This window comes from Dendrobates tinctorius, unplaced genomic scaffold (genome assembly GCF_039654945.1).
Source record: "Dendrobates tinctorius isolate UK_male_01 unplaced genomic scaffold, ASM3965494v1 ptg000029l, whole genome shotgun sequence".
NCBI lineage: Eukaryota > Metazoa > Chordata > Amphibia > Anura > Dendrobatidae > Dendrobates > Dendrobates tinctorius.
The window spans coordinates 12281473-12294726 of record NW_027361697.1 but is presented as its reverse complement, the minus strand read 5'-3'; the positions used below and the strand labels follow the sequence as shown (position 1 = coordinate 12294726).

The 13254-nt window shown below is 40.2% G+C and overlaps 1 protein-coding gene across 1 annotated transcript; it reads right to left on the bottom strand.

Moving 5' to 3' along the window:
- Positions 1-5125: 5125 nt before the first annotated feature.
- Positions 5126-13001, bottom strand: RWDD3 (RWD domain containing 3). Its single transcript, XM_073571399.1, has 4 exons — positions 12805-13001; positions 10655-11124; positions 7698-7813; positions 5126-5405 (listed from the first exon to the last, which is right to left on the bottom strand). Exons 1-4 carry the CDS (start codon positions 12992-12994, stop codon positions 5294-5296), a joined length of 888 nt encoding a protein of 295 aa, XP_073427500.1. The 5' UTR covers positions 12995-13001; the 3' UTR covers positions 5126-5293.
- Positions 13002-13254: the final 253 nt, after the last annotated feature.

The following is a 13254-nucleotide window of genomic DNA, read 5'->3' as shown; positions in this document are numbered from 1 at the left end:
ATTTCTTTATCATCCAGGTTTCACATCTGTATATTACTACAGAAAAGACCAAACAATGTATGAGCCGAGTCTTCGTCACCAGTGAGATGTTCCTTGATTTGAAGACCTCGTTTCTTTGACTTCATTGTTGATTTTACCCATAGATAATCTCCTACTGACTTTCACAGTCTTCGCTGCATCTTGAGCGATCGATCCGAGTAGGCTAAAGTCCTTTACAACTTCCATTTCATCGCCGTCCATATCAAATGTGTCCCGGTTGTATCTGGCAGTAGTCACTATCTTTGTATTCTTTGCGTTGAGTAGCAGTTCCGTGCTCGAGCTTTCCATTTTGACACTCCGTAATAAGTTCTGTAATCCAAAATCCATACATAGTGAATAGTAAGTTAATATTTCTTAGCGCTGTTGCATTTTCTTGCAGTTGCTTCCATTTGTAGACACCACTGTGTTGACCCACTCAAGCTTGAGATAAAAAACTGAATTATTATTTTCACCATGTGCTAACAGCAGGAGACTCTGGGAAGACATTGAAAATAAGTCCGCTAATAAATACAGTCATCTTTAGTAATGTATTAATTCTATACATCAAACTAATCTTTGAAATAAGCAGGGGCCGCCGCTACAGATGGTATGTAAATTTCTGAAATAAATCACTTCTCAAAAACTAAATGTAATTTTAATCAAAGATGACACATCTAAGAGTCTATGAGCGGATCTGAGAACATGAATGGAGCAGACAACAAAGTCTATCCTGTCATGTACACTTAACCTATGATGTGAATGTCTAATGTTAGCGAGCTTTCAAGTTGCAGAAGAACAAAACCAAGAGAAATTTACTTTATGTAAAAAGAGACCAGACTGAGGATATTGCTGCATCTTATTTGCTGCGTGTATTCTGCATCTCCACGCCTAAATGTACGCTGCGCTCTGCTGAAAGCTCACATACTGTATATCTATAAGTATCGTTTTCTTCAACAGCTTTAAAAGGAATCGGTAATCAGGTTTTTGCCATCTAATCTGAGAAAAGCATAATGTAGAGACAGAGACCCTGATTCCTGCATTGCATCACTTACTGGGCTATTTGCTGCAATTTTGATTAAAATCAGTTGAGACTATAACTAGAGGACTAGCAAACCTGCTGCCTGGTAGTCCTGAATATTCCTGATCTCTGTATAACCCTGATTGGCAGGTTTCTGTGTATAGGCAGAAAGCTGTCAATCAGCAGTGTGGGCGGGGTTATACAGAGCTCAGCATTCAGAGATCTGCTAGATCTCTGGCAGATAAAACACTTTGATCAAAACTGCAGCAAGCAGCCCAGTAAGTGAGACTTGACTGCAATCAGGGTAACTTGCCCTAAATGATGCTATTCTCGAGTAGCAAGAGCCTGGTGACAGATTTCCTTTAAAGGGAATCTGTCACCCTTTTTTTGGCTTTGCAGCTGCTGGCATAGACATCATGGGCTTATCTACAGCATTCTATAATGCTTGAATATATCACAAAGGTTATGTCACTGTAAGGTGACCCAATAACCAAGAGTGTCACTCATTTCATAAAATACATATTTTATTAAACATTAATTGACATACAACCATAAAACCATTGCCTCAAACCAACACTTATAGGAAGGAGAAACAGCAAAAGGATACAAATTCAATTATATAAAGAGTCTGATATGCATTTCAATGAATGTAAACCCTTTCTCCAAGTTCTCAGGGTGGATAAAAGAAAAATGGAAGAATCTAGTCTGAAAAATGAATTGGGTGTCAACTATTATAAAATTCAACAGAACTTGGAAGTACATGTGACATTTTTTCGTCCATCAAGATTGTGTTATTGAGAAATAAGAGGAGATGATTATTATGTGGGGGGTCAGATAGGGTAGGGCTGGTAGGAATGTATTATTTCATTAATATCTCCACTTTTGGTGGTGTCAACACAATATACAGTACCAAAGCTTATGTTAGTGTATCGGAGCGGCGTTGTTTTTTTTTTTTTGTTTGTTTTTTTTCACCTCAGTAGTGGCATATGATACACAGTCACTATAATCAATATATATTCACTATTTTTTAAAGTTAAAAAAAAAATATATATATATATATATATATATATATATATATATATATATAAAAAACATATAAAAAACATAAATATAAAGACTGGGTTCACTTCACTTTTTTGCACCCATATGCATTATATTTAATGGATAGGTTTTATAAAAATATAAAAATTGCAATTAAAAATTTAAAAAAAAATAATAATTAATTTTCACTGCACTTTTTTACATCACTCCGCACTTTATTGTATTTAGTGCGTCACACATTTATATATTAATATTAAATAAACCTAGGCACTGGCTGTTTAGGTCAGTGATAATATTAAGTGTATCAAATTAAGTCCATAATAATTCTATTCACTTGCACGCTATTTGTAGTTTTAGTGGGAATGAAAATAGTGAACTCTGGTACAATAAACCGGCCTGCTTTGTCTCACTCGCACGGCTGTCTGTCTTTCAGGCATTTGGTGGGTAAGAAGTGTGGCGTGTCTCCTTCCTGCAGGGGAGACTGTCTGCGCTCTGCTCAGCCATGTGCAGGTTTGATGGTCAGCGCTGTGTGTTTGTTTCAATGTGCGCTGAGGCTAAATGGTAGCTCTGTATAATGATTTGACTGATGGGAGGCGTTATATCAGGCAAATACTCCTCTTAGAATACTTTGACTGCAAGTGGGCGGTCTTGATTCATATAGCTCCTCTTTTCAATGATTTTATTGGACGTTACTTTCATGATTCAAGAACAATGCCCTACCAGTTTTCCCTGTGTTCATTGGACTGCGATGTGTATAAGAAGGGTGACGTGGGAGAACTAGACACACCCCCAGGAAGAAGCAGGGGCGAAACGTGCGTTGGGGTGCGGGGAAGCAGCATCCTACTCTATGCCCAACTCCACTGTGCACACTGCTTAGGTAATATGTATTTGGCGATGCATTCCTCACATTTATTTTCATGCTTTGGGTCATTTTAACCTGCATACATGAGAGGTGAGAGGCTGTGGTAGTGCTGTAGCAGCAATGGCTGCATATATTGCATATTGTGGGTAATTAGAATCCACATATGTGTAAGGCTATGGTGGTGTAGCAGCAGCAACATCTGATTAATGAATTGTCATTCAATGGTGTAAATTGTGTGTTAGATTCTATTCACATTAAGGCAGTAAATTTTATTCACATCTATGCAGGTTTTTTGCATGCAATTTCCTACAGCCATGTCATGGTGGTGTAGCAGCAGCAACAGCTGATTAATGAATAGTTATTCAAAGGTGTGAATTATGTGTTAGATTCTATTCACATTAAGGCAGTAAATTTTTTTTCACACCTATGCAGGTTTTTTTGCATGCAATTTTCTATAGTTTTATTAAAAATGTATCCAATCAATAAATACTAAGCATATTGTTGGGCATATTATAATATTCAGGATACTGCAGTCATTTTCTTTAAATTTTGACTCTTTATATAATTGAATTTGTATCCTTTTGCTGTTTCTCCTTCCTATAAGTGTTGGTTTGAGGCAATGGTTTTATGGTTGTATGTCAATTAATGTTTAATAAAATATGTATTTTATGAAATGAGTGACACTCTTGGTTATTGGGTCACCTTACAGTGACATAACCTTTGTGATATATTCATGCATTGAGAGTGTAGCCCGCTCCTTTGAAGGATAATGGGCTTGGGTATTGTGCTTACCATTCTATAATGCTGTAGATAAGCCTCCGATGTAACCTGAAAGAGAAGAAAAACACGTTATATTATACTCACCGAGGTGGGCGGTCCGGTCCAATGGGTGTCGCCGTCCCGTCCGGCGCCTCCCTTCTTCATGCGATGACGTCCTCTTCTCCCATCCTGTAATGGCTCCGACGCAGGCGCACTGCTCTGCCCCGTTGAGGGCAGAGCAGAGTCCTGCAGTGCGCAGGCGTCGGGAGAGGTCCAGCACCTGCGCATTGCAGAATTCTGCTCTGCCCTCAACAGGGCAGAGCAAAGCGCCTGCGCCGGAGCCATTTCAGGACGGGAGAAGAGGACGTCATCGCATGAAGAAGGGAGGCGCCGGACCGTGACACCCATCGGACTGGACCGCCCACCTCGGTGAGTATAATATAACGTGTTTTTCTTCTCTTTCAGGTTACATCGGGGACTTATCTTCAGCATTACAGAATGCTGTAGATAAGCCCCCGATGTCTATGCCGGCAGCTAATAGGGGATAAAAAGGGTGACAGATCCCCTTTGAAGGGTTGGCATAGGAAATAAGAAGTTTAAAGGGAGAGATACGTTCTGCATGTTCATGGTCCACACGTAAATGGTCGCTTAGAGAAATAAGTAGCAAAGGTTGATGCTAGAATTCAGTTACAAATGCTAGTCCCAATTTTCTTCTTCTGCGACTGAATTTTTCAATTGAATTACACTAAATCTGACTTAGTGTTGAAAGATGGAATTTAGGGGAAAAAATGAGTTTGTTTTTGTTTTGTTTTTTTTTTAAGGAAAATAGGACCCCACACCTTATTTTTCTAGTACTGGTTCTGGAGATCAAGTACTTTGATTTGATATGGTCAAAATAAAAGTTTCAGGAGTTGTCCAGCAGAAAAATATATTTTTAAGGGGAGTAGACTGGCTAAAAATATAAGTTAGAGGTAAACTCACTCTCCCCAATTCCCCTACTATTCCCATTCTGATGCTTACTCGATCCCTACTGGAGCCAGTGATTGGGGGGATTTACTGTTTAGATAGGATCGGTAAGCGGAGACCAGAACCAGATGAGGGGCAGCGGGAAATCACTTTTTCGGCAATCTCTCCAGGATGGAGCAAACTGCTCAGAGGACCATAAGCTCCGCCGGAAACCAACAATTTTTCCTTGCTGATACTGCAAATGAGTAGGGAATAAATACTTGCTGATGTTCTCGGTTTTCTTCAATCTCCTGAAATAATCTTATAGAAACCTTGCAGAGAAACAGGTGTCATTCACATCTTGGTTCCTTCCACCGTTGTCTATAGTATCGGATATGTGGCTTTGTTCGGTCTACATATCAGGAGGAGCAAGAAACATTTCTGCAGTCAGACGATGATGAAAGAAAAGATTCTGTCGGTAATTCATTTCTTTCATTCAATTTATTTTATTTTTTTCTTTAAAAAGCAAATAAAATAAACCTACTGATGAGTCTTAAACAACAGTTTTTTTTAGGGGGTTTTGCACTGGTGTTTTTCTTTGCTTTCTTTCTTCTATATTTCTTTGGGGGTTTTTTTCCTTTGCAGAAACATTAAAATAGACCCATCACGAATTCTGTGAAAATATTGGATAGTCTGGCCATTTTGAACTCTTTCTCTAATTCACTAATTGATGAATACTCCTTTACTTCAAACGCTGGAAATCTGCAACAGAATTATAACAAAATTCAACTGATTCTTACTTCTTTGAAAGAATATATCATCAGATCATCAATAAATGACATTTCAGGTATTCATATTGACTTTGCTACTATGCACATAAAATTTCATTTTTCATTCGGGTCAGGAGAAGAGGCACTATAAGTTGATACTTTCTAGAGCTCACTAGCCAGCTTTTCTGTATAGACTGGGATAGAATGAGCAGAGTCATCTCATTACAAATAGTGGCTAAGTCAGTTATTACTGATGTTGGAAAGCCAGAAAAGACAGGAGGATAGAGGCACATTTAGATGTGTTGGTAATTGGGAATAAGCATGTGTCGTAAAGTTCATTTGCCGATTATTGGCTTATGTAAACATACCGGCGATCACCCAACAAATGAGCAAAATTTTTATTTCTCTGGAGTTTGGATCATTTTTGTCAGCACTGAAATCATTGTTATAAAAACTAAACAGATGATAATGATAGTCTAGATGCACAGAACAATCGCTTTATTGATCGTTCTATGGACACTGAATTCTGATTGGCCCGCTTACCACTAGCGATGAGCGAAAGTGCTGGGATAAGGTGTTATCTGAACATGCTTGTGTGCTAACCGTCTTCATTGTGCTCGAAAAATATGTTCGAGTCCCCGCGGCTGCATGTCTCGCAGCCGTTCGAGAGCTGTAATACATGCAGGGATTGACTGTTTGTTAGGAAATCCCTGCATGTGTTCCGGATGTCTAACAGCTATGAGACATGCAGCCGCGGGGACTTGAACATATTTTTGGAGCATGCCGAAGACACTCGGTTAACACAGTTGACAATGACCTTTGCACACGCTCATTAGATGCAACAATCCATTAGACGTGAAGGTGTCAGTGCCTGGGCCCACCGGAGAATCCTCCGGTTCTCTGGTGGGTCAGTCCGAGCCTGGACATGATCAGAGTCTGATCATTGCTGCTAATGTACATGTGTTGTTTCCTGAAGCCACAGGAAGTTAGAGTTTAAAAAAGCTCCAGTGGCCTGTGTGAAAATTGCAAAATTTCTATATTTATTTTTAATATACATTGTTACATGAGAAATAAAGTGCATTTAACACAAAAACCTGATTTATACCAGAGGTCATTTTCTGTTGATAGCTTCAGTTTAAACTAAACTTTCCAAATTAATTAAAAAGATGCAGACAGGCAGCCAATCACAAGTCTCAGTGTTATACGTCACAAAGCAGGTCATACCAGCGATTGGCTGCAGCAGTGACGGAGGGTATATGGGCTGTGATAGTTGTAGCCACGGTAAATAGAGTACAAGGGGGAGGCAGACCAGAGACATGGCATTGGAACGGTGTAAGGGTTGAGGCTGGACGATGGTTACTTCTGCGCCCCTAATCACCCTATACAGGTGTCCCTGAGTGTGTGCACATGCTGCCGAAACTTGCAACAAGTTGTGACCTTTGGCCATAGTGTCAAGATCAAGTAAACTCTTCACTACGTGATTTGACACTATGGATAACAGGTAGTAGTTAAAATACTTGAATTCTTCATCGGCATTACGTGGCAGAGGCACAAGTGTTTCGGTTACGTACGGCGGCACGTCACTTGTGAGCGACATCACTGAAGTACAAACACGTTAAGCTGAGGCGCTCCGTATTCCCGGTACAGGGCCACATGGGTCAGTGTCATTCGCTGTGACGGCTACACTCTGTGGACTATAGAAGGGAGCTCTTCCAGCTGCCACACCTTACGGACGTGAATCAGCCTGGCTCACCCCGTATTGTCACTAAGACCACCAGGTTTGGGAAACACTCTGACTCGTGTTTAACGTCTCTATCACTAGGTGCCCTAACTTGCTTGCTACGTGGAGAACAGCCATCACTGTTGCCTGACAGCAAAGGATCGTATGTACCACCTCCTGTGAGTCTGCTTTCCTTTGCACACACCCAATATGGCTGACAAAGCTGAGAGTATTCTTCCTTCTTTGTAGCTGAGCTGGAACTAACTCCTAGTGCCCAATTACTCTTCCCCAAAACATGGGCTAGCCTTACAGTTAACCCTGCTCACCCCTGTACATAGGACAACTGCAGCCTACATGAGGAATAATCACAAAAAAAAAAAAAAATACACCAGATACAATGACAGGAATCTTCAGAGAGGTCGTTCGCCATCTTCTCCACCTTTACAACCGCAGAGAATATATGGATGAGGGTAGATTACTCTTTGTTTTACCTGTATTTCTGCCTGCGCAGATTTTTAATTAACCTGGCAAAAACCATCAGAGTTCTAGCATTATTTTACGTACCTTTTATGTTCAGGAGGTAATTTAACTTCACACAAAACACTGATCATTTTTTCTTTACATTTCTTTCCACTTGAATCAACATCAACTTTACAGGTTTTTTGGAGAACCATATATTCCTACAAGAGGAGTAAAAAAATGAAAAACTAAGATAAAATAATTATTTACATTACACAATGGAGAAAACTAATTCAGGTCATAGAAGGTAGGCTGGTACAAGATATATCCCAAAAAGATCCATAGGATATTGGTCATTATTTTTTAAACTACAGCAAGCAGCCCAGTAAGTGACACATCCCTAGAATCAGGGTCTACAGTTGTGGCCAAAAGTATTGACACCCCTGCAATTTCGTCAGATAATACTCAGTTTCTTCCTGAAAATGACTGCAAACACAAATTCTTTGGTATTATTATCTTCATTTAATTTGTCTTAAATGAAAAAACACAAAAAGAATTGTCCTAAAGCCAAATTGGATATAATTCCACACCAAACATAAAAAAGAGGGTAGACAAAAGTATTGGCACTGTTCGAAAAATCATGTGATGCTTCTCTAATTTGTGTAATTAACAGCACCTGTAACTTACCTGTGGCACCTAACAGGTGTTGGCAATAACTAAATCACACTTGCAGCCAGTTGACATGGATTAAAGTTGACTCAACCTCTGTCCTGTGTCCTTGTGTGTACCACATTGAGCATGGAGAAAAGAAAGAAGACCAAAGAACTGTCTGAGGACTTGAGAAACCAAATTGTGAGGAAGCATGAGCAATCTCAAGGCTACAAGTCCATCTCCAAAGACCTGAATGTTCCTGTGTCTACCGTGTGCAGTGTCATCAAGAAGTTTAAAGCCCATGGCACTGTGGCTAACCTCCCTAGATGTGGACGGAAAAGAAAAATTGACAAGAGATTTCAATGCAAGATTGTGCGGATGTTGGATAAAGAACCTCGACTAATATCCAAACAAGTTCAAGCTGCCCTGCAGACCGAGGGTACAACAGTGTCAACCCGTACTATCCGTCGGCGTCTGAATGAAAAGAGACTGTATGGTAGGAGACCCAGGAAGACCTCACTTCTTACCCCGAGACATAAAAAAGCCAGGCTGGAGTTTGCCAAAACTTACCTGAAAAAGCCTAAAACATTTTGGAAGAATGTTCTCTGGTCAGATGAGACAAAAGTACAGCTTTTTGGGCAAAGGCATCAACATAGAGTTTACAGGAGAGAAAAAAAGAGGCATTCAAAGAAAAAAACACGGTCCCTACAGTCAAACATGGCGGAGGTTCCCTGATGTTTTGGGGTTGCTTTGCTGCCTCTGGCACTGGACTGCTTGACCGTGTGCATGGCAATATGAAGTCTGAAGACTACCAACAAATTTTGCAGCATAATGTAGGGCCCAAAGTGAGAAAGCTGGGTCTCCCTCAGAGGTCATGGGTCTTCCAGCAGGACAATGACCCAAAACACACTTCAAAAAGCACTAGAAAATGGTTTGAGAGAAAGCACTGGAGACTTCTAAGGTGGCCAGCAATGAGTCCAGACCTGAATCCCATAGAACACCTGTGGAGAGATCTAAAAATGGCAGTTTGGAGAAGGCACCCTTCTAATATCAGGGACCTGGAGCAGTTTGCCAAAGAAGAATGGTCTAAAATTCCAGCAGAGCATTGTAAGAAACTCATTGATGGTTGTGTTTTTTAATTTAAGACAAATTAAATGAAGATAATAATACCAAAGAATTTGTGTTTGCAATCATTTCAGGAAGAAACTGAGTATTATCTGACAGAATTGTAGGGGTGTCAATACTTTTGGCCACAACTGTATGTATCTACATTATGTTACAGCAGGGTTTTTCTCATTTTGTCTTTTGTAGGTCTTGTATCTACATTATGTTGATAGATTCCCTTTAACGTAAGAGCTGATTGGCCATCATGGGACATATACTTTTTTTTTTTATCTATGGTTTGGATCAAAAACGAACATCTCTGATTTTTTTTTGAACAGAAAAAAAAACACGGACATGTGAACAGTACCATAGACTATAACAGGTATGTGTTCTATCCTTAATTAAAAAGCCCAGACAAAACTTTGTATGTGAAAAATTAAATGAGGCCTTATAGGCATGATCAGTCAGGGTCCCTCCCTACCCCCATACACATTAGACAAATATCGTCATAACCCACCAATATAAATAAGATCGGCTGACCACAATGTGTATGGGGGACACCCGATTCCCCACGATTAGGGGAGATGAGAATTGGGTAGGTCAGATCCTTGACCTTTTTGCTGTCCTGTGGATAGTGGAGTCTCGCAGAGACTTTGCCCTTCCATCAGAGAACACATGAACGCTCGGCCAAGCCTTTTTAGTTACATTGTGTTTCTCAACAATTGTGATTTCGATAACAATCAGACTCATTATTATACGTCTAACTATAATCAGAAATATATGAAATTATCAGGGAATGGACACTGGGGGGCACACGTGGCCATACAAAGTATAGGGGTTCATTCAGACATCAGTATTTTTCACATACGAGAAAAAAAACACCAGTTATTTTGATTAGACTGTGGTCCGAGTGTCGTTTTTTTTCTCATACGTGTGGAAAAAAAAAAAGTTTCTCCACCTTCTCCTTTCTGACAGTCCGTGAAAATCGGACCACACTCAGATGTCATCAGAGTGCAGTCCAATTTTTTTTTTTTTTCACGGTCCCATAGACTTGCACTCGGATCAAGATCGGACATCTCTCCATTTTTTTTTTTTTAAATGAACCAAACAATCCAAGGGAAAAAAAAATGGACAGATCAATAGCCTTATAGACCATCAACAGTACGAGTGCTATTCATGGAAAACACTCGTAAAGAAAAAACTGACATCTCAATGAGGCCTAAGCCAGTATTAGAAATCCACAAGCAATGCCACCGGGACAAAAACTTGTACAGGTGAAGATATAAGGCGCTCTCTTTCCTGCTCACCCGAATGTTACGTCTGTCCCCTTGCAGGAGGATCAGTATTATCTTGCCCATGAACATTAGTTTCCCACTCAGTTCCAAATCCGACGTCCATTTTTCGACAGTTCTGACATATTTGTTCTTAGCTCTCATGTGATCTAAATGTAAAAGCGCCGTCCACGTCCCATCGTCAGTCACCGCTGACGGAAGGAGTTTTTCGTCACGGATGGAATTCCCAATTACACTGTTAAAATTCCGCTGCGTCCACAAGACCAAGTCATGTATCATGGGTGCGGAGAGACGCTCCCGGGCCTGCGCGAGTAATTGGTCTCTCAGCTCTTTACACTGGGCCCTGGTAAGCTCTTCGCTGCTGACACACAGATTGGGCAGGCAGGATGGATACGTCACCGGCAGATCAAACACAAGGCGCAGCCGGATTTCAGATTCCGCTGTCCTCCGGACGTTGGTCTGGATCATTACGGTTATACCGCTCTCTACAAAACAAGAGCACCCAATCAGCCGCAATGCAAGGCCCAGACAACAAAAGGAAAATTACATCCAGACACAAATAGTTAAGAGTTATGGAAAACTTACAAACTCCATTCTGTGACTTTTTTTCTTAATTTTTGTCTTTTGGCATTTTAGATAAACATTGTTACATGAAGAAGGCTCGGTAGGCGAAGAGGTCGGAGGGAAAGTCGGAAAGCCCCGCACATTGACTTCTTTAGGGTTAGTCCCAGCTTTGATATGGTCTTTCAAAAACAAGCACTTTTGCAACCGGTCTTGAGATAATCACACTTTTATGTTATTATGCTGCAGTCCTGCTGCAAGTAGCACGGGCGATCGGATGATCGCAGCTTCTAGTCTCCTACGGAGACTACTGAAGTTAGGGGAAAAAAAATTTAAATATATATATATATATATAAAGTTTAAATTACCCCCCATTCAAAAGAAGAGAAAAAAAAAAGAGAAAAAATGCACCTATTTGGCATCGATGCGTTCAGAATCACCCGATCCATCAATACATAGAAAGAATGAATCCTATCAGTAAACGGCGTAACAAGAGGAAAAAAAAAACAGAATTAAGTTTGCAGTAACAGGCGATCAAAACATCCTATCTACACCGAAATGGTTTCAAATCAAAACATCAGCTCGGCACGTAAAAAATAAGCCCATTTTTAGCATTTGGTGAACATGTTAAGGGGAAAAAAAACAAAAAAAGTTATTGTGTCATTGCACTTTTTTTTTTTTGCAACTTCACCGCATTTGGAATTTTTTTTCCATTTTTTTCCATTTTCAAGTACATCGTATGGTAAAATCAATAGAGTCGTTCAAAAGTACAACTCGTGTCGGAAAAAAAAAAAAAAAAAAAAACCGTGCCCTCGTGCGGCCAAATTGACGGAGAAATTTAAGAAAAAAAAAAAGTTATGGCTCTGGGAAGGAGGAGAGCGGAAAACAGAAACGCAAAAAACGGAAAATGTCCTGGGGGTGAAGGAGTTAACACCTAAAAATCTGTCAATTCTATTCTGCATTCTATTCCGGTACGTGTCACACAGAAAACCACACAGATTACCTTTTTTTTTTTTTGAAGGAGTCCTGATTGGGAGTCCCAAGGGTCCCCATATTGTCCTCCTATAATAGGTAGGAAATGACTTTGAATTCTCGGATTAACCGTTTAAAGCCAATAATACATGCGTGGCGGGCCACCTTATGGCACATCAGATACTCTTTGGGAAACAAATGCACATATTTTGTATATAGATATATTATAGACCCACAGTGCCTCGAAAAAAGTATTCATACCCTGTGAACTTTTCCACATTTTTTTCATGTTGCACCCACAATCTTAAATGTATTTTATTGAGATTTATGCGATATACCAACATAAAGTAGAAAGTGTTTGTGAAGTGTTAAGGAAATGATACATGGTTTTTAAAATATCTAAATCTGAAAATTGAGCCATGCGTCGTAGTCTGATACCCCTAGATAACAGCCTGTCTGGGACAACCAATCTTCACATGTATGCCATACACTTATATATACGCACACACGAGCCCTGCTGGGACGTAAGGTTACAATTCACACTGTATCATTGATACAATATCACACGCTGGACCTTCTCTGCTATCAGAATGGATTTCTCTCTGGATCACTAAGAGATCTAGTGCAGTCACCTGAGCATGAGAGGACTTCGCACTCCCCCGGATCACAGTATATGGCTGACAGCACAGAGATCTCCTCCTGCGCTGCCTCTGACATCTCTGCACCACTCACACTACTTCCTTTTCCGCCTCCAGTGTAATCATTGCTGTCAGTTCTGCATTGCCCACTAGAGGGCAGCATTCCCCTAGGATTGGACATCATTGGGCCTCTATAGATGTCAGTGTATAGGAGGATGTGACTGTAGGACTGGAGACCATAGAAGCTGCTGGGGACTGATGGGCTCAATTTTTTATTTGTGCCAAATTCTTATTTTAATTTGCACTTTTATTTGTCTATTTTATGCGTTTATTTGTTTGCTTTTTTAATATTCGCCAAAGTCAGCAGGGCTTTTGTTTTGAGGTCGATTTATCATTTCGCAGTTGCAAAATATTTTGCACCTCTGCGCTCCTTCTCTCCCCTCC

Bases quoted from the DNA above. Each gene is read 5' to 3' on its own strand.
- RWDD3 (XM_073571399.1), bottom strand. From the start codon at position 12,994: ATGATGTCCAATCCTAGGGGAATGCTGCCCTCTAGTGGGCAATGCAGA. The intron at 7,814-10,654 runs GTGAGCAGGAAA...CTCCTCTTGTAG, and splicing joins GGGACAGACGTAACATTCGG to GAATATATGGTTCTCCAAAA. The intron at 5,406-7,697 runs GTACGTAAAATA...ATTCTGTTGCAG, and splicing joins TTACCTCCTGAACATAAAAG to ATTTCCAGCGTTTGAAGTAA.